This window comes from Phocoena phocoena, chromosome 20, assembly GCF_963924675.1.
Source record: "Phocoena phocoena chromosome 20, mPhoPho1.1, whole genome shotgun sequence".
NCBI lineage: Eukaryota > Metazoa > Chordata > Mammalia > Artiodactyla > Phocoenidae > Phocoena > Phocoena phocoena.
This window is the reverse complement of record NC_089238.1, coordinates 55,049,128-55,074,703: the sequence shown is the minus strand read 5'-3', so window position 1 is coordinate 55,074,703 and position 25,576 is coordinate 55,049,128. Positions and strand designations below refer to the sequence as shown.

General features: G+C 47.6%; 1 protein-coding gene across 1 annotated transcript in view; it reads right to left on the bottom strand.

Annotated features, from left to right (window-relative positions):
• The window catches only part of ATP2C2 (ATPase secretory pathway Ca2+ transporting 2), a 77,522-nt gene extending 52,239 nt beyond the window's left edge, over positions 1 to 25,283 (bottom strand). Inside the window, exon 1 of the mRNA XM_065899139.1 lies at positions 25,066 to 25,283. Within this exon, the coding sequence (XP_065755211.1) occupies positions 25,066 to 25,164 (99 nt within the window). The 5' untranslated portion in view covers positions 25,165 to 25,283. The remainder of the gene's footprint in view (positions 1 to 25,065) is intronic.
• Between the last annotated feature and the right edge of the window lie 293 nt (positions 25,284 to 25,576).

The window sequence follows — 25,576 nt, the reverse complement described above, 5'->3', positions numbered from 1 at the left end:
GCACCAGCAAACCAGCTCTACAACAAATGCTAAAGGAACTTCTCTAAGTGGGAGACACAACAGAAGAAAGGGACCTACAAAAACAAACCCAAAACAACTAAGAAGATGGTCATAGGAACATACATATCGATAATTACCTTAAACGTGAATGGATTAAATGCTCCAACCAAAAGACACAGGCTTGCTGAATGGATGCAAAAACAAGACCCATCTATATGCTGTCTACAGGAGACCCACTTCAGACCTAGGGACACATACAGACTGAAAGTGAGGGGATGGAAAAAGATATTCCATGCAAATGGAAATCAAAAGCTGGAGTAGCTATACTCATATCAGATAAGATAGACTTTAAAATAAAGAATGTTACAAGAGACAAGGAAGGAACTACATAATGATCAAGGGATCAATCCAGGAAGAAGGTATAACAATTATAAATATATATATGCACCCAACATAGGAGCACCTCAATACATAAGGCAACTGCTAACAGCTATAAAAGAGGAAATTGATAGTAACACAATAATAGTGGGGGACTTTAACACCTCACTTACACCAATGGACAGATCATCCAAAATGAAAATAAATAAGGAAACACAAGCTTTAAATGACACAATAGGCCAGACAGATTTAATTGATATTTATGGGACATTCCATCCAAAAACAGCAGATTACACTTTCTTCTCAAGTGCCCATGGAACATTCTCCAGGATAGGTCACATCTTGGGTCACAAATCAAGCCTCAGTAAATTTAAGAAAACTGAAATCATATCAAGCATCTTTTCTGACCACAACGTTATGAGATTAGAAATGAATCACAGGGAAAAAAATGTAAAAAACACAAACACATGGAGGCTAAACAATACGTTACTAAATAACCAAGAGATCACTGAAGAAATCAAAGAGGAAATCAGAAAATACCTAGAGACAAATGACAATGAAAACACGACGATCCAACACCTATGGGATGCAGCAAAAGCAGTTCTAAGCGGGAAGTTTATAGCAATACAAGCCTACCTCAAGAAACAACAAACATCTCAAATAAACAATCTAACCTTACACCTAAAGGAACTAGAGAAAGAAGAACAAACAAAGCCCAAAGTTATCAGAAGGAAAGAAATCATAAGATCAGAGCAGAAATAAATGAAATAGAAACAAAGAAAACAATAGCACAGATCAATGAAATTAAAAGCTGATTCTTTGAGAAGATAAACAAAATTGATAAACCATTAGCCAGACTCATCAAGAAAAAGAGGGAGAGGACTCAAAGCAATAAAATTAGAAATGAAAAAGGAGGAGTTACAACAGACACCGCAGAAATACAAAGCATCCTAAGAGACTACTGCAAGCACCTCTATGCCAATAAAATGGACAACCTGGATGAAATGGACAAATTTCTTAGAAAGGTATAACCTTCCAAGACTGAACCAGGAAGAAAGAGAAAATATGAACAGACCAATCACAAGTAATGAAATTGAAACGGTGATTAAAAATCTTCCAACAGGGTTTTCCCTGGTGGTGCAGTGGTTGAGTCCGCCTGCCGATGCAGGGGATGCGGGTTCGTGCCCCGGTCCGGGAGGATCCCACATGCTGCGGAGTGGCTGGGCCCGTGAGCCATGGCCACTAGGCCTGCGCGTCCGGAGCCTGTGCTCCGCAGCAGGAGAGGCCACAACAGTGAGAGGCCCACGTACCACAAAAAAAAAAAAAAAAAAAATCTTCCAACAAACAAAACTCTAGGACCAGATGGCTTCACAGGCGAATTCTATCAAACATTTAGAGAAGAGCGAACACCTTTCCATCTCAAACTCTTCCAAAAAATTGCGGAGGAAGGAACACTCCCAAACTCATTCTATGAGGCCACCATCACCCTGATACCAAAACCAGACAAAGATACTACAAAAAAAGAAAATTGCAGACCAGTATCACTGATGAATATAGATGCCAAAATCCTCAACAAAACACTAGCAAACAGAATCCAACAGCACATTAAAAGGATCATACACCATGATCAAGTGGGGTTTATCCCAGAGATGCAGGGATTCTTCAATATACGCAAATCAATCAATGTGATAAAACATATTAACAAACTGAAGAAGAAAAACCATATGATCATCTCAATAGATGCAGAAAAAGCTTTTGACAAAATTCAACACCCATATATGATAAAAACTCTCCAGAAAGTGGGCATAGAGGGAACCTATCTCAACATAATAAAGGCCATATATGACAAACCCACAGCAAACATTACTCTCAACGGTGAAAACCTGAAACCATTTCCTCTTAGATCAGGAACACGACAAGGATGTCCACTCTCACCACTATTATGCAACATTGTTTTGGAAGTCCTAGCCATGGCAATCAGAGAAGAAAAAGAAATAAAAGGAATACAAATTGGAAAAGAAGTAAAACTGTCACTCTTTGCAGATGACATGATACTATAAATAGAGAATCTTAAAGATGCCACCAGAAAACTACTAGAGCTAATCAATGAATTTGGTAAAGTAGCAGGATAAAAAATTAATGCACAGAAATCTCTTGCATTCCTGCACACTAATGATGAAAAATCTGAAAGAGAAATTAAGGAAACACTCCCATGTACCACTGCAACAAAAAGAATAAAATACCTAGGAATAAACCTACCTAGGGAGACAAAAGCCCTGTTTGCAGAAAACTATAAGACACTGATGAAAGAAATTAAAGATGATACCAACAGATGGAGAGATATACCATGTTCTTGGATTGGAAGAATCAATATTGTGAAAATGACTATACTACCCAAAGCAATCTACAGATTCAATGCAATCCCTATCAAATTACTCATGGCATTTTTTACAGAACTAGAACAAAAAATCTTAAAATCTGTATGGAGACACAAAAGACCCCGAATAGCCAAAGCAGTCTTAAGGGAAAAAAACGGAGCTGGAGGAATCAAGACTCCCTGACTTCAGACTATACTACAGAGCTACAGTAATCCAGACAATATGGTACTGGCACAAAAACAGAAACATAGATCAATGGAACAGGATAGAAAGCCCAGAGGTAAACCCACGCACCTATGGTCCACTAATCTATGACAAAGGAGGCAAGGATATACAATGGAGAAAAGACAGTCTCTTCAATAAGTGGTGCTGGGAAAACTGGACAGCTACATGTGAAAGAATGAAATTAGAACACTCCCTAACACTGTACACAAAAATAAACTCAAAATGGGGTTTCTCTGGTGGCGCAGTGGTTGAGAGTCCGCCTACCGATGCAGGGGACACGGGTTCGTGCCCCGGTCCGGGAAGATCCCACATGCTGTGGAGCGGCTGGGCCCGTGAGCCATGGCCGCTGAGCCTGCGCGTCCGGAGACTGTGCTCCGCAACGGGAGAGGCCACAGCAGTGAGAGGCCTGCGCACCGCAAAAAAAAAGAAAGTCTACAAACAACAAATGCTGGAGAGGGTGTGGAGAAAAGGCAACCCTCTTGCACTGCTGGTGGGAATGTAAACTGATACAGCCACTATGGAGAACAGTATGGAGGTTCCTTAAAAAACTAAAAATAGAATCACCATATGATCCAGCAATCCCACTACTGGGCGTATACCCAGAGAAAACAGTAATTTAAAAAGACACATGCACTCCAATGTTCATTGCAGCACTATTTACAATAGCCAGGACATGGAAGCAACCTAAATGCCCATTGACAGACGAATGGATAAAGAAGTTGTGGTACATATATACAATGGAATATTACTCAGCTATAAAAAGGAACGAAATTGGGTCATTTGTTGAGACGTGGATGGATCTAGAGACTGTCATACAGAGTGAAGTAAGTCAGAAAGAGAAAAACAAATATCGTATATTAATGCATGTATGTGAAATCTAGAAAAATGGTACAGATGAACCAGTTTGTAGGGCAGAAATTGAGACACAGATCTAGAGAACAAAGGAATGGACACCAAGGGGGGAAGCGGCGGGCGGGTGGTGGTGGTGGTGGGATGAATTGGGCGATTGGGATTGACATGTATACACTGATATATCTAAAATGGATGACTAATAAAACCTGCTGTATAAAAAATTAAATGAAATAAAATTTAAAAAAAAACAAAAAAACAAATACTAAACTTTCTTTGGGTTATTTGTATGGAAATATGTTAATATAAATGTTTCAGAAAAAAAAAAGATCCATCAAGAGATAAATGGGTAAGCAAAGTGTGGTCTAGCCACACAATGGAATATTATTCAACCTGAAAAAGGAAGGGAATTCTGACACCTACCACATCATGGATGAAGCTTGAGGACATTATGCTAAGTGAAATACGCCAGTTACAAAAGGACAAATACTGTGATGATACCACTTATGTGTGGTACCCACGATAGAGAAATTCAGAGACAGGAGGTAGAACGGTGGTTACCAGCAGCTGGGGAGGAAGTAGCGGGTTTTTTGTTTGTTTGCTTTGTTTTGTTTTTGGCCACGTCGCTGAGCTTGCGGGATCTCAGTTCCCCGACCAGGGATTGAATCTGGGCCACGGCGGTGAAAGCACCAAGTCCTAACCACTGGACCTCCAGGGAAGTCCCGGGAGTTAGTGTTTAATGGGGACAGAATTTCAGTGGGAGAAGTTGAAAAAGTTCTGGAGACGGACGGTGGTGATGATTGGAGGACCACGTGAATGTACTTAATGCCACTGAACCATGCACTTAAAAACAGTTAAGATGGTGAATGTTATGTACATTTTACCACACACACACAAAATCCACAACAAGGAAAAAAAAAAAAGGATCAAAGGAATCCACTCCCTCTGCCTTTGTGGGTCACGATTAGCAGGAGTTTCCACCATTTCTCAGGAACTCCCAGTTTGTCCGAGCGCATGTCCCTGGGAACCAGCCAAGTGGCTGAAAGAGGCTTGGGTGTGTAAGGGGAGGGGCCGGGAAAGGCAGCCTGGAGGGGGAGGGTCCACATTCCAGCTGTGTACTGTGACCATGACTGTGGGGACAGAGTCTGAGCCCAAAGTGGGAGGGCACCTGGCTTCCAACTGTGTTCTCTGAGTGAAAGCCATTGACACACTCCCAGGTATGTGAACAAGAGAACAGAAAATAGGGACTCAAATAATTACATGTTCGAGAACGTTCACAGCAGCTCAAAGGCCCATCAACGGATGATGGATGAACGAGATGTGCTCTCTCCACACTATGGAATATTATTCAGCCTCAAAAAGGAATGAAGCGCTGATGGATGCTATGCTCTGGGCTGAACTGTGTCCTTTCAAAAAAGATACCTTGATATGGAAGCAACCTAAGTGCCCAGTAATAGATGAACAGATAAAGAAGATGCAGTGTATATATAGGTGTGTGTGTGTATATATATGTAAACGCACACACACACACACACACACTCACACAATGGAATATTACTCAACCATAAAAAAGAACGAAACCTTGCCATTTGCAACAGCATGGATGGACCTAGAGCATATCATGCTCAGTGAAATAAGTCAGACAGAGAAAGACAAATACTGTAGGATACCACTTATATGTGGACTCTAAAAAACAAATGAACAAGCATCACAAAACAGAAACAGAGTTACAGACGCTGAAAACAAACAAGTGGTTGTCAGAGGGAAGAGGGGTGGTGGGAGGAGAGAAATAGGTGAGGGAGATTAAGAGGTACAAATTTTACAAACTGCAAAATAAACGTGTCGCAGGTATGAAATCGACAGTGTGAGAGGGACACATGAAATTATTAAGTAATATCTTCGTATGGTGACAGATTGTTACTAGACATCCTGGTGATCATTTTGAAATATACAGAAATATTGAATCACTATGTTGTACACCAGGAACTAACATAGTGTCACAGGTCAATGAAACTTCAAAAAACAAAATTTGGGGCTTCCCTGGTGGCGCAGTGGTTGAGAGTCCGCCTGCCGATGCAGGGGACGCGGGTTCGTGCCCCGGTCCGGGAAGATCCCACGTACCGCGGAGCGGCTGGGCCTGTGAGCCATGGCCGCTGAGCCTGCGCGTCCGGAGCCTGTGCTCCGCAACGGGAGAGGCCACAGCAGTGAGAGGCCCACGTACCTCAAAAAAAAAAAAATTTGATCTCATAGAAAAAGAGATCAGATTTATGGTTACCAGAGGTGGGGAGGGTGAATTGGATGAAGGGGGTCAAAAGGCTCAAATTTCTAGTTATAAGATAAATAAGTACTAGGCATATAATGTACAAAATGATAAATATAACTAACAGTGCTGTATGTTATGTACAAAAGTTGTTAAGAGGGTAAGTCCTAAGAGTTCTCATCACAAGGAAAAAATATGAGATGGATGTTCGTTAAACCTACTGTAATAATCATTTCATGACGTGTGTAGGTCAAATCATTCTGCTGTACACCTTAAACTTAGTGCTGTATGTCAATTATATCTCAATAAATCTGGAAGGAGGGACTTCCCTGGTGGTCCAGTGGTAAAGAATCAGCCTTCCAATGCAGGGGACCAATCCCTGGTCCAGGAACTAAGATCCCACATGCCTCGGGGCAACTAAGCCCGTGTGCCACAACTACTGAGCTCTCGCGCCTCAACCAGAGAGCCTGCTTGCCGCAAACTACAGAGCCCACGTGTTCTGGAGCCCACGCGCCACAGCTACAGAGCCCATGCACCCTGGAGCCTGTGCGCCACAACTAGAGAGAGAAAACCCGCATGGCGCAACTACAGAGAAGCCCACACACCACAACGCAGAGCCCGCGCACCACAACACAAGATCCCACGTGGCTCAACGAAGATCCCGCGTGCCGCAACTAAGACCGATGCAGCCAAAAATAATAAAACAAATAAATAAATAATAAACAAATCTTAAAAAACATAAATCTGGAATGAAAAAGAAGCTACCTTCAAGTCATAACCCCCAGAACGTCAGAATGCGACCTCATTTAGAAACAGGGTCTTTATAGAGGTAACCAAGTGAGAATGAGGTCACTAGTGTGGGCCCTAATCGAATATGCCTGATGTTCTCATAAGAAGGAGTGCTCTGGACACAGGGACAGATCCACATGGCGGGAATACGATGTGAAGACAGAGCAAGGAGCGATTCCTCTGCAAGCCCAGGACCTCAGGGATCGCCAGCAGGACTGGAAGCTAAGAGAAAGGCATGGGACAGGTTCTCCACTATAGCCGTTAGAGACAGCCAGGCCCTGCCAACACCATCATCTGGGACGTCTGGCCTCCAGAACCGTGAGAGAATAAATTTCTGTTGTTTGAAGCCACCATAATTTAGAGTGCTTTGTCTCAGGAGCCCTAGGGAATGATGACAATTCTCCAACACGGATGAACCTCGAAAATTTTGTGTTGAGTGAAGGAAGCCAAACACAAAAGCCACATATCACCTGATTCTGTTTTTAGGGGATGTCCAGAATAGGTAAATCCATAGAGACAGAAAGTAGATACATGGTTGCCAGGTGCCGGCAGTAGGGGGATGACTGGAGAGCAGCTGCTATGGGTGTGACGTTTCTTTTAGGGGTGACCAAAATGTTTGGAGCCCTCCACTGGGGGTTCCACTAGAAGCAGGGGTCACACGACATTAGGGATGCACTCGGTGCCACTGAATTGGTCACTTTAACGTGGGGAATTTTATGTTATGTGAATTTCACCTCAATAAATTTTATTTTTCAAAAAAATTTTAAAAGCCACTTGGGGACTTCCCTGGTGGCGCAGTGGTTAAGAATCTGCCTGCCGATGCAGGGGACATGGGTTTGAGCCCTGGTCCGGGAAGATCCCACATGCCGCGGAGCAACAAAGCCCGTGCGCCACAACTACTGAGCCTACGCTCTAGAGCCCGCGAGCCACAACTACTGAAGCCCGCGCGCCACAACTACTGAAGCCCGCGCGCCTAGAGCCCGTGCTCTGCAACGAGAAACCACCGCAATGAGAAGCCCGCGCACCGCAACAAAGAGTAGCCCCCGCTCGCCGCAACTAGAGAAAGCCCGCGCACAGCAATGAAGACAAAACGCAGCCAAAAGGAAATAAGTAAATTAAATTTAAAAAAGAAAATATTCCTTCTTTAAAAAATAAAAAGCCACTTAGACCTGAACTCCCTCCAAAACCTTGACCTGTGTCCCCAACTCGCTCCTGGGCCCCAACTGCGTCAGGTCTCAGACCTCCGCCCCACCCCTGCGGGTCTCCAATCCCTCTGCCGCATTTCCGTGTGGTTTTCCCCGTACCCCTAACCTCCGTTCTGGGCTTCACGCTGGAGACCACACACTCACTCCTCTCCTTCCCCATGATCGAGCTTGGGAAGAAGCCATCTACACTTGCTGTCTCTGCTTTGTTAACGCCCATCCACTTCCCAACCCACTTCAGCCGGGGTCCCAGGTCCCTCCTGTGTTCCCAGGCTGCTAGGACAGGGCATCCGCAGGGGCTCACCCCGCCTTACTGCAGGGTTGCCATTCTCAGAAAGCAGAGCCCTCAGATGGGACTGGAATGTGGTCCCTATTCCCACTGGCACGTGGGTGCTCTCGTGTGGCCCCCTCTACCCCTTAAGGACATGTGCTTTGTGGATTCTGCCGGGTTTGAATCGCGGCGTTTTCCTTCTGTAAAGACTGGTCCATCCTGACTCAGGTCAGGCACCCTCTGGGGCACCCCTGATTCTCCCTTCCTGTCCAGTCTGATTTGGGGGGCACCACCCCTTTCTCCTTTGTGTCTTTTTTTTTTTTTTTTTTTGCGGTACGCAGGCCTCTCACTGTTGTGGCCTCTCCCGTTGTGGAGCACAGGCCCTGGACGCGCAGGCTCAGCGGCCATGGCTCACGGGCCCAGCCGCTCCGCGGCACGTGGGATCTTCCCGGACCGGGGCACGAACCCGTGTCCCCTGCATCGGCAGGCGGACTCTCAACCACTGCGCCACCAGGGAAGCCCCCTTTTTTTTTTTTTACAAAGTTCTTTTTCACTAAGGTGAAATTCACATAACATAAAATGACCCATCTTGGAGTGAACAATTCAGGGAGATTCAGAACATTCTCAGTGTTGTGCAATCACCCCGTCTACCTAGTGGTAAGACATTGCCGTCACCCCAAAAGGAGACCTTGTACCATCATCAGTCTCACGCACACACACACACACCCAGCTCCTGGCAACCTCCAATCTGCCGTCTGCCTCCACAGATTCACCAATTCTACATATTTCATATGAATAGAATCATATACTATGTGACCTTCTGTGCCTCCATTGTGACCCCCGAAGGATCGTTTGCTCACAGAGGACAGACCCACACTGGTGATGGTGAGTGGGGTCTTCCCGAGACCCGAGGAAAGAGTCCGGAACATATGAACTTCTTAGGGCATTTTCACCAAGCAAGACAGGCCAGGGCTGATGCTACCTGACGGAGGCTTCCAAGGGAACCACAGAGGTAAACAGCATCGCTGAAAGATGAGCTGTGAGCTCACGGCAGAGCAAGCGACCACATGGCACCTGGGGGTGAACCGTCTCCTCTGAGCAGAGCCCGGCTTCCTCTGCGTCCCATCCAGCTCTGGTTCACCTCAAACACTTACTGAGTTAGACCCCAATGCTCGCTTCCCTCTTTAAAGGGTTCATGCAAACATTTATTTCTGCAACATATTTGCCCCAAACCTCCCCCGTGCCTCGATTTCCCCCTCTGCAAAGTGGGGGTTATAACAGCAGGGATTCCATAAGCTGCCGTGAGGTAACAGGAAACCAGGGACTCGGAGCCCCGAGTTCAGGGTCTGGCACCCGGGAAGCATAAGCGAACCTAAGCAATGGGGTGATGAACAGGGACAACAGAGGGCAGGGATGTCCTCATCCTCCAGCAGCTCCAAGAACACGGTAGGGGAGGGGGTTCCTAATAGGGCCGCCAGAATAAGCAAAAAAGAAAAAAAGAAAAAAAGTGCAGGATGTCCAGTTACTTCCGAACTCCAGATAAACAATGGATCATCTTTCAGTATATGTGCTTGGCAGACACTGCATAGAACTCACGTATACTAAAAAGCGATTCGCTGTTTATCTGAAAGTCAAATGCAGCTGGACGTCCTCTGCGGATGTGGCAACACCAGGAAGGAACAAGCCAAGAGATGCCCGTGACCCGTGCGGCAATACCGTGACGGGGACACCTCGCCCTACGACGGAGCCACGGGGCCCCGGTTCAGAGTGCGGGCGCTCAGGAATCGCGAGAAAACAGCCTTGAAGAAGGTGCAGGAGAGAGCTCCCATGGAGCAGAGGGGGCCTTCAGGTGGAAAGGCCACCAGGAAGAGCCAGCAAGTGGCCCACTTGGGAGTGAGAGTCCGCCTGCCGATGCAGGGGACGCGGGTTCGTGCCCCGGTCCGGGAAGATCCCACGTGCCGCGGAGCGGCTGGGCCCGTGAGCCATGGCCGCTGAGCCTGCGCGTCCGGAGCCTGTGCTCCACAACGGGAGAGGCCACAACAGTGAGAGGCCCGTGTACCACAAAAAAAAACAAACAACAACCCTATGATAAGCCATAATGGAAAAGAATATGAAAAAGAATGTGTGTGTGTGTGTGTGTATATGTGTGTGTGTGTATATGTGTGTGTATAAGTGTATATGTATATGTGTGTGTATAAGTGTGTATATGTGTATATGTATATATATACACACATATATATATATAACTGAATCACTTTGCTGTACAGTAGAAATTAACACAACATTGTAACTCAACTATACTTCAATAAAAGAAATTTTAGGACAAGTAGGAACAAAAGAAACCACTGAAGTACTAGAAGAAACTATGGGCTACATTTCAAAAACATCTCGGAGTAAGAAAGGGCGTTCTGAGTGCCAGATGAAGCCAGACGCCAGGAAGGAAAAGGCTGATAAAATCACTACGTAGAACCGGGTTGTCTTCTGCAAGAAGCACCGCACGCTAAGTCCCGAGGTAAAGACCACACTGTGGAACGTATCTGTAGCTTAGAACACCGATGAAAAACAACTCCCCAAACAAGTGAAGGGCTCTTACTTATGAAGAAGGGAAAAAACTAGCAGCTTATGTTTTTCAAAAATGGGCAAAAGGGGGGGCTTCCCTGGTGGCGCAGTGGTTGAGAGTCCGCCTGCCGATGCAGGGGACGCGGGTTCGTGGCCCGGTCCGGGAAGATCCCACATGCCGCAGAGCGGCTGGGCCCGTGAGCCATGGCTGCTGAGCCTGCGTGTCCGGAGCCTGTGCTCCGCAACGGGAGAGGCCACAACAGTGAGAGGCCCGTGCACCGCAAAAAAAAGGGGCAAAGGACATAAACAAAGAGTTCACAGAAAGGGAATAATGATGAATAACTTTGAAACATGAAAGGATCATCAAACTCATTTAAAATCAGAGATTCGCATTCAAGAGACTCCAGTACACCCACCGCCACCTATCTGATAGGTAAGGTTCCAGAAATTTGTAACAGGAGAGCTGGTGCCAGGGGGTGGGGAATGGAGCCTTTCATCCGAGGCCGGGAGGGGCAGGTGAATCCAGATAAGCCCCAGGGGAGGGCAGGTGGCAGCATCAAAGTTGAAAACGGACCTGCTCTACTCATACCGTTTGCAGATTTATTTACTGCAGAATGGCTTCTGTTCAAAGTCATCCATTGCAATATTGTTTATAATAACGAAGTACTAGAAACAACCCACGTGCTGCTAATAAAGGATTGGTTACATTAATTACGGTAGCACCACACCGTGAGACCCTTTGCTGCCACCCAAAGAGCACAAGCGTTTTTTTTTCTTTACCTACATGGAAAATGTGAAATATATATGGCAGTATAACTTACACACAGTCCTGTACACAAATCCTGCGTGGGCCTAGACGCACTTCCGCGCATGTGTACAACAGAGTAACCCCACCAGGTGCCACGTGGAACCTCTCCGGCTCCCAAAAGGCTCCCTCGGGCCCTCTCCCGGTTGACAGCCCCCCAGAAGATGACCGACACTGGGGCTTCTATCAACGTGCATTTCTTCTGCCCGTTTGGGAACTCCACACAAAGGAAACCGTACACATGTACTCCTGCAACTGGCTGCTTAGTGAGACTCATCCAGCTTGTTCCATGGTCTGTAAGTCACTGTCTTTTGTTGCTGTGTAGTATTTCCAGGGTGCCGTCGCATGGCTATGCACGATTCATGTAACTCTTTGCATGCGGTTGGGTGTTCAGGCTGTGCCCAGCTTGGCCTCTTATACATAACACTGCTGGGACCACTGTGTGCACGTCTTTTAGCAGATAGAAGCCCCCGTTTCTCCTGGGCACAGACCTAGAAGTGGACCGCGGGGTCACAGGGTGGGTTTACGTGCTTTTACTGACAGTAGACGCTGCCCAACAGTTTTCCCAAGTAGCGGTACCATTAGCAATCGTTTGAGAAGAAAAAAAAAAAGGTGCAGCATGTCATGAGCAATACTCTAGCCTATGTATAACCAGAAGGAGAAGAGGATGGATTTGCTAGTCTAATCAGGGCACACCTCCAGCAGAGGCCACAGAGACCGGGGGCTGGGTCGCCTTTGGGGCTGGGAACAGGGTGGTGGAAAACCGAGGCAGTGACAGACTCCTACTGGACCCACTTTTGTATCTTCTTAAATCTTGAACCACTCGTAAGAATTGCTGATTCCAAGGGGGAGAAACCAGTCCCGACCAAGCCTGAGGGCAGAGCTGGTGCAGGAGGGGAGGGGCTTCCTGGGAACAGGGATGCTTGGAGAATCAGACTGGGCCGGTGCTAACTTGGGAAGGACGGGCAGAGGCTGTGACCAGAGGGACCCATAAGGAGGCCGGTAGGGCTGGGCGCACACAGCAACAGGAGGCTCAGATCCTGGGGCAAGAGTGATGTAATGAACTCAAAGGGCCTGCCCACTACTTTCTTTTTTTTTTCCTTTTCTTTTCCCTCTCTTTTTTTCCCCCTACTACTTGTGGGGCGGTGCGGGGGGAGGAACCCTAACTGCAGAAATTGGGTGGAGGCCCACGTCTCATTGATCTGGGCTCTGATTCTAGTTCCCTCAGCTACCAGCTGTGCAACTCTCAGCAACTCCCTTGACTTCCCTGAGTCTCAGTTTTCTCCTCTATAAAATGGGAATGATACCACACATGGAGCATTGCTGAGGCGGGGGTTCTTAAAGTCCAGCCTCAGGTCAAGATGGGTTTCAGAGAGGTTTTCCAGTCCCTGAAATCACATCTAGGTAGTATTTGTGGTCTGTGAGTGTGTGTGTAACGGTGGTGTGACCCCAGACAGCAAAGAACTGCCAATAGGACATGAGATACTCAAGGAAACATATGTTGTTGGGGGGTGGGGTGCAATGCAGTCAAGGGGCCAAGAGAGAAGACAGCAGAGCTAGGGGGTGGCCAATGGATTGGGGACCAATAGGTGGCTGGCAAGGTGAAGGGCCTGGTTACACACAGGGAGATTGGCAATAAGTAAATATACCAAAGATCCTGGCAGCTGGCACTCCCTGTTGGTGAAGGGACTTACAAATATATAAACAGCTGGCACCAACCCTGTGGTATTTATTGCATTGAACTCTATGATAAAATATACTAAAAATATGTATGTGTACACATACACACAGGTATAAAACTAAATATGGCTGTAACAGTGTACACGTACACACACACCTGCTGAGAAGGCCCAGAGGCCGTCATACCCCAAGAGCATGAACACACATCATACCAGATCTTGATTTCTAAAGACCATTCTTCCAGTGAAAAGAGAGCCAAGACTCCTGGGAGAAATGGCTGATTCCAGGGCTGGGGCAGGGAAGGTACCAAACGAGTCTGGAATTTCTTGGGATGCCAGAGAGCAGGCAAGTGCTCAAAGAATGATGGAAAAATGTCCAGAGGATGCAAAAGTCACCACGAGAAAAGGCTTCTACTGGCCAAATCTGGGCAATCTGGGCATCAAAATAAAAAAAATTGATGGTAACCAATTTTAGCCCACCTAATAGAATAGGAATTTGTGAGCTCATAACGATAAGTGAATGAATACACAAAGAACGACGTGAAGAGGGGAAAGAGGCAGCTCTTCCTGATATCAGAACACAGGTAACAAATGAGGGAGGAAGGATGAAATTGGAAAATTTCTGTTTAGCAAACATTATAAAAGTAATGGAAGATGGCCAACAAATACATGAAAAAATGCTCAATACCACTAATTGTTAGAAAAATGCAAATCAAAACTACAATGAGGTATCACCTCACACCGGTCAGAATGGCCATTATCACAAAATCTACAAACAATAAATGCTGGAGAGGGTGTGGCGAAAAGGGAACCCTCCTGCACTGTTGGTGGGAATGTAAATTGATACAGCCACTATGGAGAACAGTATGGAGGTTCCTCAGAAAACTAAAAATAGATTTACCATATGATCCAGCAATCCCACTCCTGGGCATACATCCAGAGAAAACCATAATTCAAAAAGACACATGCACCCCAGTGTTCATTGCAGCACTATTTACAATAGCCAGGACATGGAAACAACTTAAATGTCCATCAACAGAAGAATGGATAAAGAAGATGTGGTACATGTATACAATGGAATATTACTCAGCCATAAAAAGGAACGAAGTTGGGTCATCTGTAGAGACGTGGATGGACATAGAGACTGTCATACAGAGTGAAGTAAGTCAGAAAGAGAAAAACAAATATCGTGTAATAATATATATATGTGGAATCTGAAAAAAATGGTATAGACGATCTTATTTACAAAGCAGAAAGAGACACAGAGTGAACAAACATATAGATACCAAGGGGGAAAGGGGGGTGGGATGAATTGGGAGATTGGGATTGACACACATACACTATTGATACTACGTATAAAATAGATAACTAATGAGAACCTACTGTATAGCACAGGAAACTCTACTCAATGCTCTGTGGTGACCTAAACGGGAAGGAAATCCAAAAAAGAGGGGATATATGTATAATTATAGCTGATTCGTTTTTGTTGTACAGTAGAAACTAACACAACATTGTAACGCAACTATACTCCAATAAAAATTTTAAAAATAAATAAATAAAAGTAATGGATTCAGGCAAGGATCACCAACAGAAAATGAGAAACAGGCTATTGACATAGCCTTAATGTGACTCGTCATAAAATACCAGTTGATTACAATGGGGAAACAGTAACTTTATAGAAGAGAAACCTGGCCAGTAGGAGTGGAGAATTCAAGCACAGAAATCAGGCAGACCCAGGTCCGAACTCCTGGGCAAGTTACTTCACTTTCCAAGGCTCAGATTCCTGCAGGGATTTTCGTATGGATTCAAAGTAATGCGGTGCATCCACGCATGTTCAGTGGAACATTGTTCTAAAAATTAAAGAAGGGAAACTAAATGCCCATCAGCTGGGGAGGGAGGTTAAATAAAAATGCCTACACGGGGGCTTCCCTGGTGGCACAGTGGTAGAGAGTCTGCCTGCCGATGCAGGGGACACGGGTTCGTGCCCCGGTCCGGGAGGATCCCACATGCCGTGGAGCGGCTGGGCCCGCGAGCCATGGCCGCTGAGCCTGCGCGTCCGGAGCCTGTGCTCCGCAACGGGACAGGCCACAACAGTGAGAGGCCCGCGTACCGCAAAAAAAACAAGAACAAAAACAAAAATGCCTACACGGCCACTAGAAAAGAATGTGCTGCTACTTACAATAGCCAAGACATGGAAACAACCTAAATGTCCATCGACAGATGAACGGATAAAGAAGATCTGGTACATATATACAATGGAATATTACTCAGCCATAAAAAGGAATGAAACTGGGTCATTTGTAGAGACATGGATGGACCTAGAGACTGTCACACAGAGTGAAGTAAGCCAGAAAGAGAAAAACAAATATCATATATTAACACATATATGTGGAATCTAGAAAAATGGTACAGATGAACTGGTTTGCAAGGCAGAAATAGAGACACAGATGTAGAGAACAAATGTATGGACACCAAGGAGGGAAAGGTGGGGAGGGGGTGGTGGGATGAACTGGGAGATTGGGATTGACATGTATACACTAACATGTATAAAATAGATAACTAATAAAAAAAGAATGAAATAATGTCATTTGCAGCAACATGGATCGACCTAGAGATTATCATACTAAGCGAAGTAAGTCACAGAGAAAGACAAATACCGTATGATGCCACTTATACGTGCAGTCTAAAATACGGCACGAATGAACCTATCTACGAAACAGAAAGACTCACAGACATAGAGAACAGACTTGTGGTTGCCAAGGGCAAGGGGAGGGAGAGACGGAGGGGTGGAGAAGGGATGGAGTGGGAGTTTGGGATTAGCAGAGGCAAACTATTACATAAGAGGACGGATAAACAACAAGGTCCTACTGTAGAGCACAGGGAACTACACTCGATACGCTGTGATAAACCATAATGGAAAAGAATATGAAAAAGAATACATAAGTGTATAACTGAATCACTCTGCTGTACAGAAGAAATTAACACAACACTGTAAATCGGCTATACTTCAATCACATTTAAAAAAGAAAAGAAAAGAATGTGTTTGATTGGGATGTATTGCAGGGATGTGGGGAGAGTGGAGGAGCTGCTGACGGTGTGCGCAGTAGGACCCTATGTATGTAAGAAAAAAAAAAGACTTATGTTGTTGTATATAAATAATAGTAACTACTGTGATCAGGTGCTGCCCTGAGTACTCCATGAGTACTGAATCATTCCACTCCGTAACAGATCTCTGATGTGTGTACACCTGACCCCACTGGAGAGAAAACAGAGGCACTGGAAATATTAAGAAATTTGCTTAACATCTTCCGCTGGCTGCAGAACTGGACTTTGCAGCCAGGTATCTGGTGCTGCAGACTCCAGTGTTCCTAACCATAGCCTCTCTAGAATTGCATAGAAAGGGGGCCAGGACCACCCAAGCAAACGGTAATCTGATTACTGCAAACTGATTAGCTGGCAAACGGTACCTCCCTCCTCCCCTCACCAAGAAAAAAGTTAAAGCAAAGAAGTGGGGCAGTGAAGGAGGAATCTCAGTCTCTGCAAACTTCTACTGTGGTTTATGAAAAAACAAACAGACAAAAACTAAGACAAGTTTCGAAAGGGAAAAGGACAAAGAGGGAGGCAAATAAAGAAAAAAAAACATGCAGCGTTCCTGGTTCATAAAAGACAGTTGAAAAATAGCAGCTAACGTTAGCCTAATTCAGTGGTCAATGAAGGCGAAACTGTCACTCAAATTTCGATATGCTGGTACTTGGGGGAGGGAGGGGCAGAGACAGGGGCAGCCCAGTGGGTTGATTTCTGAAACTGGAGAAGAGGTGCTGCTGAATGAGACCAGCGACCAGCAGGATCCCCCAGGCAGAGAGGTAACCTCCCAGATCAGAGGAGGGAGGCCATGTTCCAGGGCATGCATGACATGTGGCCCATGGAAACAATTAATATGAGAATATGTAGCTTAAGTGCAAATCTGTTCTCCAAGGCCCTGCCACCTCCTCCAGGAAGTCTCCCTGGATTGCAGCAGTAGCATCCCTACAGGTGACAGGCATACACAGGCTGTATCCAACTCCTTTCTTACATGAACTGCTTTCCTTCATGGGACTTATCTCATTTTGTAATTATATGCTCACTATATAATTACTTGATGACTTACCCACCAGACTATAAGCTCCACTCAGTAGACGGGTGTTTTACTCACTGAAGGGGTCTGGCCTCAGGAGGACAGATGTCACAGGGATGGCGAAGCAATGGTTCTCAAACTCACTGAACATCAGAACCACCCGAGGGCTGGTTACAACTCAAGATTCCTGGGCCCCAGACCACATGTGAGGAAGAGCTGATCTAAAGAAGCCACAAAAGTATGTGAGGGTCAGAAGGCTGTGCGGAGCCTGAAAAGGAGGAAACCAGATGGCGAGAACTTTCCGGCATCTCCGACTATGGACCTCACACAAAGATGCCCACCAGGCCGGCTCGGCAGATGTGCTCAGGAGGGCGTGTGCTGCGTGCAACGGCCTGCTGGCGCTGACCTGAAATTCTCAGTCATTTTTCACGACGGGACCCCACACTTTCGTTTTGCAAAGTATGTAGCTGGTCCTGCCCTCACCACTGAGCACCTCCCTGGGCACAGAGCCGAGCACTCAACCCGAGGCCAGAGAACGAACAAGACAGTGATGATTCCTAATAAAACCCGTCGTCACGTTTTGAACTAGGCATTGTGCAGCGTTTTAAACCGTTCTCTCATTTATTTTGTTTTGTTTTTAAAACTTTTTGGCCGTGCCTCGTGGCATGCGGGATCTCAACTCCCTGACTAGGGATGGAACCCGTGCCCCCTGCAGTGGAAGCGCAGAGTCTTAACCACTGGACCGCCAGGGAAGTCCCTCTCATTTATCCTTGTTTTGTTACTATGGTCATACTCGTGTGAGTATCTGCATACATCACCTAATCTAATCTTCACAAAGAGTCAGGGGACGGCACCCACGGGGAACCTCGAAGCCACTATGGGCACATCCCCGCTATGAGACAAAGACATTCTGATGTGGAGAGATGAAGTAAGTTTGCCCAAACTCATATAGTTGTAGTGATGGAACCTGGGCTCCACCTCTGGGCTTCTGGCCCCAGTCCCTGCCCTAAACCAAGACCTCCTGGTTAGGAGCAATCTTTTAGGCCAATATTCTTTCCCCCATACCCACAAGGTCCCCCAGATTCAGGGTTACTGGAGAGGTACAGACCGTAGGATCCTGAGACGTACACGGGGTGATCCTGAGATGTACACGGGGTGATCCTGTGTGTCAGCTGTAAATCTACCAGAGCCCGATCACAGTAGTCCGGTTTCAGTGGTTTGAAATATAAAGAATACTTATGGGTAGTGCCTGACTTTATTCTAGATGTTTCAAGTCTCTCTTACCCCGGGGACTCCAGAATCATGAACTTTGAGCACGTCTTCCTTGGCATGTACTTGAGTTTCAAGTTGGGTCAGACACGTGCTCTGCTGGGCTCTGCTCCCTGCCCATGGGAAGTTCACGGGCAAGACAAGCTGGAAGAACACAAGCCATTTCCAGGGATTTGGGGCACACTGGTGGGGTCGATCAACACAACCTTAAGAGTGTCTGCAACCTCCACAGAAGGTTACATATTTCCCCAGTTTGACCCACAGCTTTCCCCCCACCCCAAATACCCATCCAGATATTTTCTGCAAGGAACATAGTATTACAGGCTGAATTGTGCTCCCCACAAATGCCTGTGCTGAAGTCCTAACCCCCAGCACCTCAGATTGTGACTGTATCTGGAGACAGGGTCTTTGAAGAGGTGGTTAAGTTAAAATGAGGTCATTAGGCTGGGCTCGAATCCAGTGTGACTGGTGGCCTTGTAGGAGGAGGAGATTAGGACACAGAGGAAAGACCAGGTGAGGACACGGGGAGAAGACGGCCGTCTGCACGCCTGCTACTCCCCACCCCTTAGGAGCTCGGGGATCTAGGATCCGTTATCCTTAACAGTAAGGCTCATGACATTGGACTGGGGCAGGGTTTCTAACAGGGCACCTTCAGACGCACTCTCAAGAGTCCACAAGTTTTCTGAGATCTTCCGAACTTTGAATACGTGTTTTAATAATTAGCCTACTACAATATATAATATAGACCTTCGGGTGGCCAGTTTATAATGAAGAGCTGTGATGTGACCCTAGTGCCACATGTGCATCTATGCCAACAATCAGGTGACACACTGAAGGGATGCAAGTTTCCCAGGGGCTCAGAGAGAAGAAACGGCAGGAGAACGGAGCCATCGCACAGCAGGCGGTGCTGACATCGGCGCATCAGCTTTAAAACGTCTCACTTTTGGAGAGTGTCGTCTTGTTGCAATCGAGGCCGTACACGCACCCAGTCTCTGCACACAGCTACTTGCCACAGGTGATATGCAGCAAGTACGGTCATCACACACAGCGAAGAAACATCCCTTCCGCAATGGCTGGCACTCACCTTATCGTCAAGTGAGCCAGCCGGTTCTATGGTTATCAAATGAGAGCCTTTCAAACTGCCATTCACGGGCTGCCTGCTGGCAGCTGGGGTGAAGTATGATGCAGGTGGTCCGAATCTAGCAAACACATTCTTGATCAATTTAAATGCCGTTTTCTACATATGCATGGAATTAGACATTCCCAGTATGAGCTTTATCAAGATCAAAATTCAAGAGAGTCTAAATCAAGACTGGACCTCAGGACTACTAAACACGCTAACACGACGAGACAGCCATGCAGCAGACTTTGTGCCAGGTGTGGTTCTGTCATTTAAGGAACTATTCCTTCCTACCACTGTGGTCGGCAGGCTCTAAGACGCCCCCGATCACCCTGCCTCCACCTAATGACATCCTCGTGTAATCCCCATCCCTTGAGAACCAGCTAGATCTAGACTCCTTCCAATGAACAGAACATGCCACAAACGAGGAGCTATCACTTCCAAAACTGGGTTATAAAAAGGATCACTCTTCCTTGGGGAAGCCAGCTGCTGGGCCATGAGGCAGCCGCGAGGCTGCCCCTTGGAGAGGCCCATGGAGCCAGGGCCAGAGACCCGCCAACAGTCACAAGAGGGAGCTTGGAAGGGGATTCTCTCCCCTTCCACCCAGAGAGCCTTCAGATGAGACCCCAGCTCTGGCGAGAGCTGGACGACCACCTCACGAGATACCTGGAGCATCCCCCAGATCTGCGACCCAAAGAAACTGGGAGAGAATCAACATTTGTTGTTTTCAGCTGCTGCATTTGGGACTGACCTGTCACACAGCAATCCATGATCATTCGACATCACTGGTTGACTATTTGTTGTTGTTGTTTGGTTTGTTTTTTGCGGTACGCGGGCCTCTCACTGTTGTGGCCTCTCCCATTGCAGAGCACAGGCTCCAGACGCGCAGTCTCAGCGGCCATGGCTCACGGGCCCAGCCGGTCCGCGGCACGTGGGATCCTCCCAGACCGGGGCAGGAACCCGTGTCCCCTGCATCGGCAGGCGGACTCTCAACCACTGCGCCACCAGGGAAGCCCGACTGGTTGACTTTTTTTTTTTTTTTTTTTTTTTTTTGCGGTACGCGCGCCTCTCACTGTTGTGGCCTCTCCCGTTGCAGGGCTCAGGCTCCGGACGCACAGGCTCAGCGGCCATGGCTCACGGGCCCAGCCGCTCCGCGGCATGTGGGATCCTCCCAGACCAGGGCACGAACCCGCGTCCCCTGCATCGGCAGGCGGACTCTCAACCACTGCGCCACCAGGGAAGCCCCTGGTTGACTTTTAATGATACATCACCAGTCACATCAAAATGCACTTGCCACATGTGTACTTCATGATTTTATTATAAATATAGTTCACTTTTATTGAGTTATAAGCACATGGCTATGTTTGTTGCAAATTTTAGGCTTCTACTTAGTTAAGTCACATTTTGATACAAATAATTTAAGACAACACTGGGGGCTTCCAATACATTTCTTCAAGATGACATATAATGGGCTTCCCTGGTGGCACAGTGGTTAAGAATCCGCCTGCCAAGGCAGGGGACACGGGTTCGAGCCCTGGTCCGGAAAGATCCCACATGCCGTGGAGCAACTAAGCCCATGCGCCCATCTACTGAGCCCGCGCTCTAGAGACCGCGAGCCACAGCTACTGAAGCCTGTGCGCCTAGAGCCCGGGGTCCACAGCAAGAAAAGCCACAGCAATGAGAAGCCCACGCACCGCAACGAAGAGTAGCCCCCGCTCGCCGCAGCTAGAGAAAGCCCGCACGCAGCAACAAAGACCCAACACAGCCAAAAAGTAAAAATAAATAAATAAAACCAAAATAAAATTAAAAAAAAAAGATGACATATACTGCTAAATTTTGAGAGACACCAATGATGTGTGTGTGTGTGTGTAAACCTCAGAACTCCTCTTCCTGCAACCCAAGTGTGATCTCTTAAAAACGCAAATCTGACAGTGTCTGCTCTGTTTACTGCGTTCCTCATGTTCGGCACATCTTTGAATAAATGAATGACTTTCATGCCCCGACGTAAAACGTGTCGGTGATTCCCTGTTGCTCTATGGATGGAGCCCAAACTTTACAAGGCCCAAAGGCTCTGCGTGGTCCACCTCGGCAGCCTCAACCTCTCCCACTACCCCTTGCACCTCACTCCCTTCTGCCTAGAACTCTCCATCAACTCTGCCCTTCCCACTCACCCTAGTCTTTGCCATTCCTATGAGTCTTAAACATCCCTTCTCATTAAACAGTCAACTATGATCGGTAGTTTGGGACCCATCTCTGCCCACCAGACAGGGCGCCACGAGGGCAGGGAGTGTGTGCATCTTTTTCTCCACCCCATCCCTGGCGTGCAGCACCACCCTAACACGGGGTGGACGGTCCATGAATCCGGGCTGAATGGATAACCAAGACGCAGGTCTGCTGGAAGCCAGGCTTCACCCTGCAGAGCCCCAGGAAGGTGGATCAGTTCACAACAGGGCAGGTGGCACAGGATATGGAGCCGTGCCGGTCTCGGTTAAGAGAAGGGAGCCCTGAGGGTCAAAGATAACTTCCGGAGTTGGTACTGAGTCATCTGGGAAGCAGGTATTTCTGGTCCAACATTTTCCTTGTCCAAAGCTCAGATCAGCAGAGAGAGCGTTTTTCCAGTAATGAAAGGGGATCTCCCACACGTTTTTCTTTTCATGACACTGGAAATGCAGCAAGAACGAACCGTCTGCGGAGACATAAGAACTGTGCTGATTCAGCCTCAGAAGCTCCTAACTCTGGGTCCTCCCCCATCCCTGTCTCAACCACCTATCCCCTGCCCAGTCACTCTGCCATTGAAGACGGTTGGATCTTAAATTAAACTTCTCTTGGGGTCTCTGCTGTCAGCCTCCCCCGTGAACTCTGTTTTGGATACAACTGTATCCTTACCACCTGGCCGACATGAGCGTCTCAGCAGCCTCATCTAACACACCGGTACAATAACACAACTCAACTAGGGGTGAAGAGACACAGCGTGTTCTCAGTAATAATTAGTAGTATAACTGAGATGACTCGGCAAAGTGGCGGGGAGGTTCAGAGCCTGCCCAGGACACCCCCTACCACAAGTGCTCATGAAAGAGAGTTACGACTATTACGGAAATGACCACGGTAAGCAAACTTTGCTTCTTTTTCAAGTGTTTCTGAGGACAAAAAAAAAAAGAGTTCAAATCGGAGGATGTAAACGTGAGAGCAAAGACTGTCAGCTGAGCTGGCAGGAAGCCGGTCACCTGGCCCGGCCGGTCTCCTCCCTCATCACACTCCCCATTTATCTTTATTTCCATTTCCTGGGTTTGATGAACTGCCTTTAAAGACAGGATACTTTGTTTCTCCGCCAGCCTTTGCGGCTGGCGGCCTGGGTCTCCCGTCTCGTCTCACGTCCACACCGCTAAGTCGGGATGCAGCTGAGAACATCCCGACCACAGCAGGTGGGCAAGCCCCTGCCGGCGCATACCTATAGGCGGGTTGAAGACCTGTCCCACTCTGGAGGGCCCCCTGGGGGCATGAAGCCCACTTCGGTGCAGAGATCAAATTCGCCCCAGCATCTCTATTCATGATAGATCATCCCCATGCCTGGCACACCTGGATACTTGGCAAACCTGGACATCCCATAAAATCTGACAGTAAGCAACTACGTCAGGAGCGTTTGAAAAATACCTAGCTTGATGCAAAAATCAAAAGATGGAAAGAAAATAGACAAAGTAACATAGAACAGGCAACCATGTGGGCAAACTAACTTCAGACTCCTTCAACAGAATGAGTTATGTGGCATATAGGGAGAGAAATGGATGTCGGCAAAACACTGGAACTCTGCATCCAATCCGTGGTTCACATACATGTCGCTTCAGAACAATAGGGATTATCTGAGAACTGCTAGTTACATGGCACCGTGGTCTACCACCCTAGCACCAGAATTCTCATGTTAGCATCCATTTATAAAATACTAGTTTTTTAAATGCACAAATACTAAGACCCATACAACCAAAATGTTTTGACTGCTGTCAAGTTTTTCCAGCTGACCTTTTTCATTAAAAAGTAAATTTAGGGCTTTCCTGGTGGCGCAGTGGTTGAGAGTCCGCCTGCCAATGCAGGGGACGCGGGTTCGTGCTCCGGTCCGGGAAGATCCCACATGCCGCAGAGCGGCTGGGCCCGTGAGACATGGCCGCTGAGCCTGCGCGTCCGGAGCCTGTGCTCCGCAACGGGAGAGGCCGCAACAGTGAGAGGCCTGCGTACCGCAAAAAAACAAACAAAAACAAAAAACAAACAAAAAGACTCAGTAAACTTAACTTGAGGTTTCCCTTCAGCCGTGGAAAGGCCACGAGCACCTCCAGAGTTCCACATCAGGAAGTTTATTTTTGAATGACTGATTACATTTTAAAAAGTGCAGTGACCCAGAGATGCTTTTGCAGAAATTCCATGCTCTCTGCTCTTGTATCACGCACTGAGTTCTGCTTACAAGCTACAGAGAAAGTTGGGGGTCACCCGTTGACCCTGCTTCATCTCTGGGTCCTCCACATGGAAGGAAGGGCTTTTGGGGGCAGCTTTGTCAGTTTCTCTGCTGGTAAAAAGTCCCCTGGCCCTAGAATCCTGTTGGCTTATCCTAGAGGGTCCCCTGGAGGCTGCAAAGTCAACACACAAATCTGGGTGTTTTTTTTTAAAGTGTCTCTGGAGATGTGGGAAACAAAGGTGGTAGGCATGGCCACTCTTACCTTGATTTCCACCATTATTCCTACTATTCAAGCTAAAGCATTTGCACAACAGTTTTTGTTTTTTACGGCGCTCTAATCGCCCCGCCCCATTCAAGTCACTTTAAAAAATCCGGATAGCAACCTGGTGTGGAGACCGGGTAATTTAAATTTTCTGGAGTCAGAGAAACCAAAGTTAAGTTCCTAGCTGGGTCATTTGCTAGCCGCGTGTCCTTAAGGGACATATTTCCCCTGTCTCGGCCTCAGTTTCGAGTCCGCAAAATGGGCTGACAGGCGAGGGTTAAAAGGCGAGCGCCGGGCCCAGAACAGAAACGCGAGCTGGCGTTGCTATGAAGACACCTTCTTTCTAGAACCAGGGGGAGGCGGGCGAGCTGGAGGAACGCAGCCCGCAGCGCGCGGACGGGCTCTTGGGGTGGGACGGGGTGGGGGGTGGGGTGTCGAGTCTCACGCCCCGCGCCCGGACTCACCAAGGTTTCCAACTCGCCCCTCTCCAGCAGCTGGTACTGGTGGTCCCCGCCCGAGAAGGCGAGTTTCTTCAGAAAATTGGAGAAGCGTCCCTCGACCATGGTGAGCGGGCGGAGGCCCCTCGCCCAGCCTCCCGTCCCGCCGGCGGACGCCCCTGTCTGAGTCCCTCGGTCCCTGGCGTGGCCGGGGCTGGCTGCGCGCGCCCAAGCCTCCCGGGCCAGGCCCACGTTACCAGGTAGCCGTCCACCTGCCCGCCGCAGCTGAGGCCCCGCCCCCTAGGCGGAGCTACGCCCGCGGCGGCCCTCGCGCACCTGGCCCCGCCCCGTCCGGCGAGCCCGCCCAAGACTTTCTCGCCCTTAGGGGACGCGGCGGCCCGGGAAGGCCCGGGGGCTGCAGAGGCGCCTAGCTGTTTCCCAAACTTGCCAGATGATGAGATGCATCTGGAGCGGGGCGCGGGGGGGGGCGGAATGGGTTGGAGATGAGCGATAAACTCTTGTTTAAAATGTAGATTTC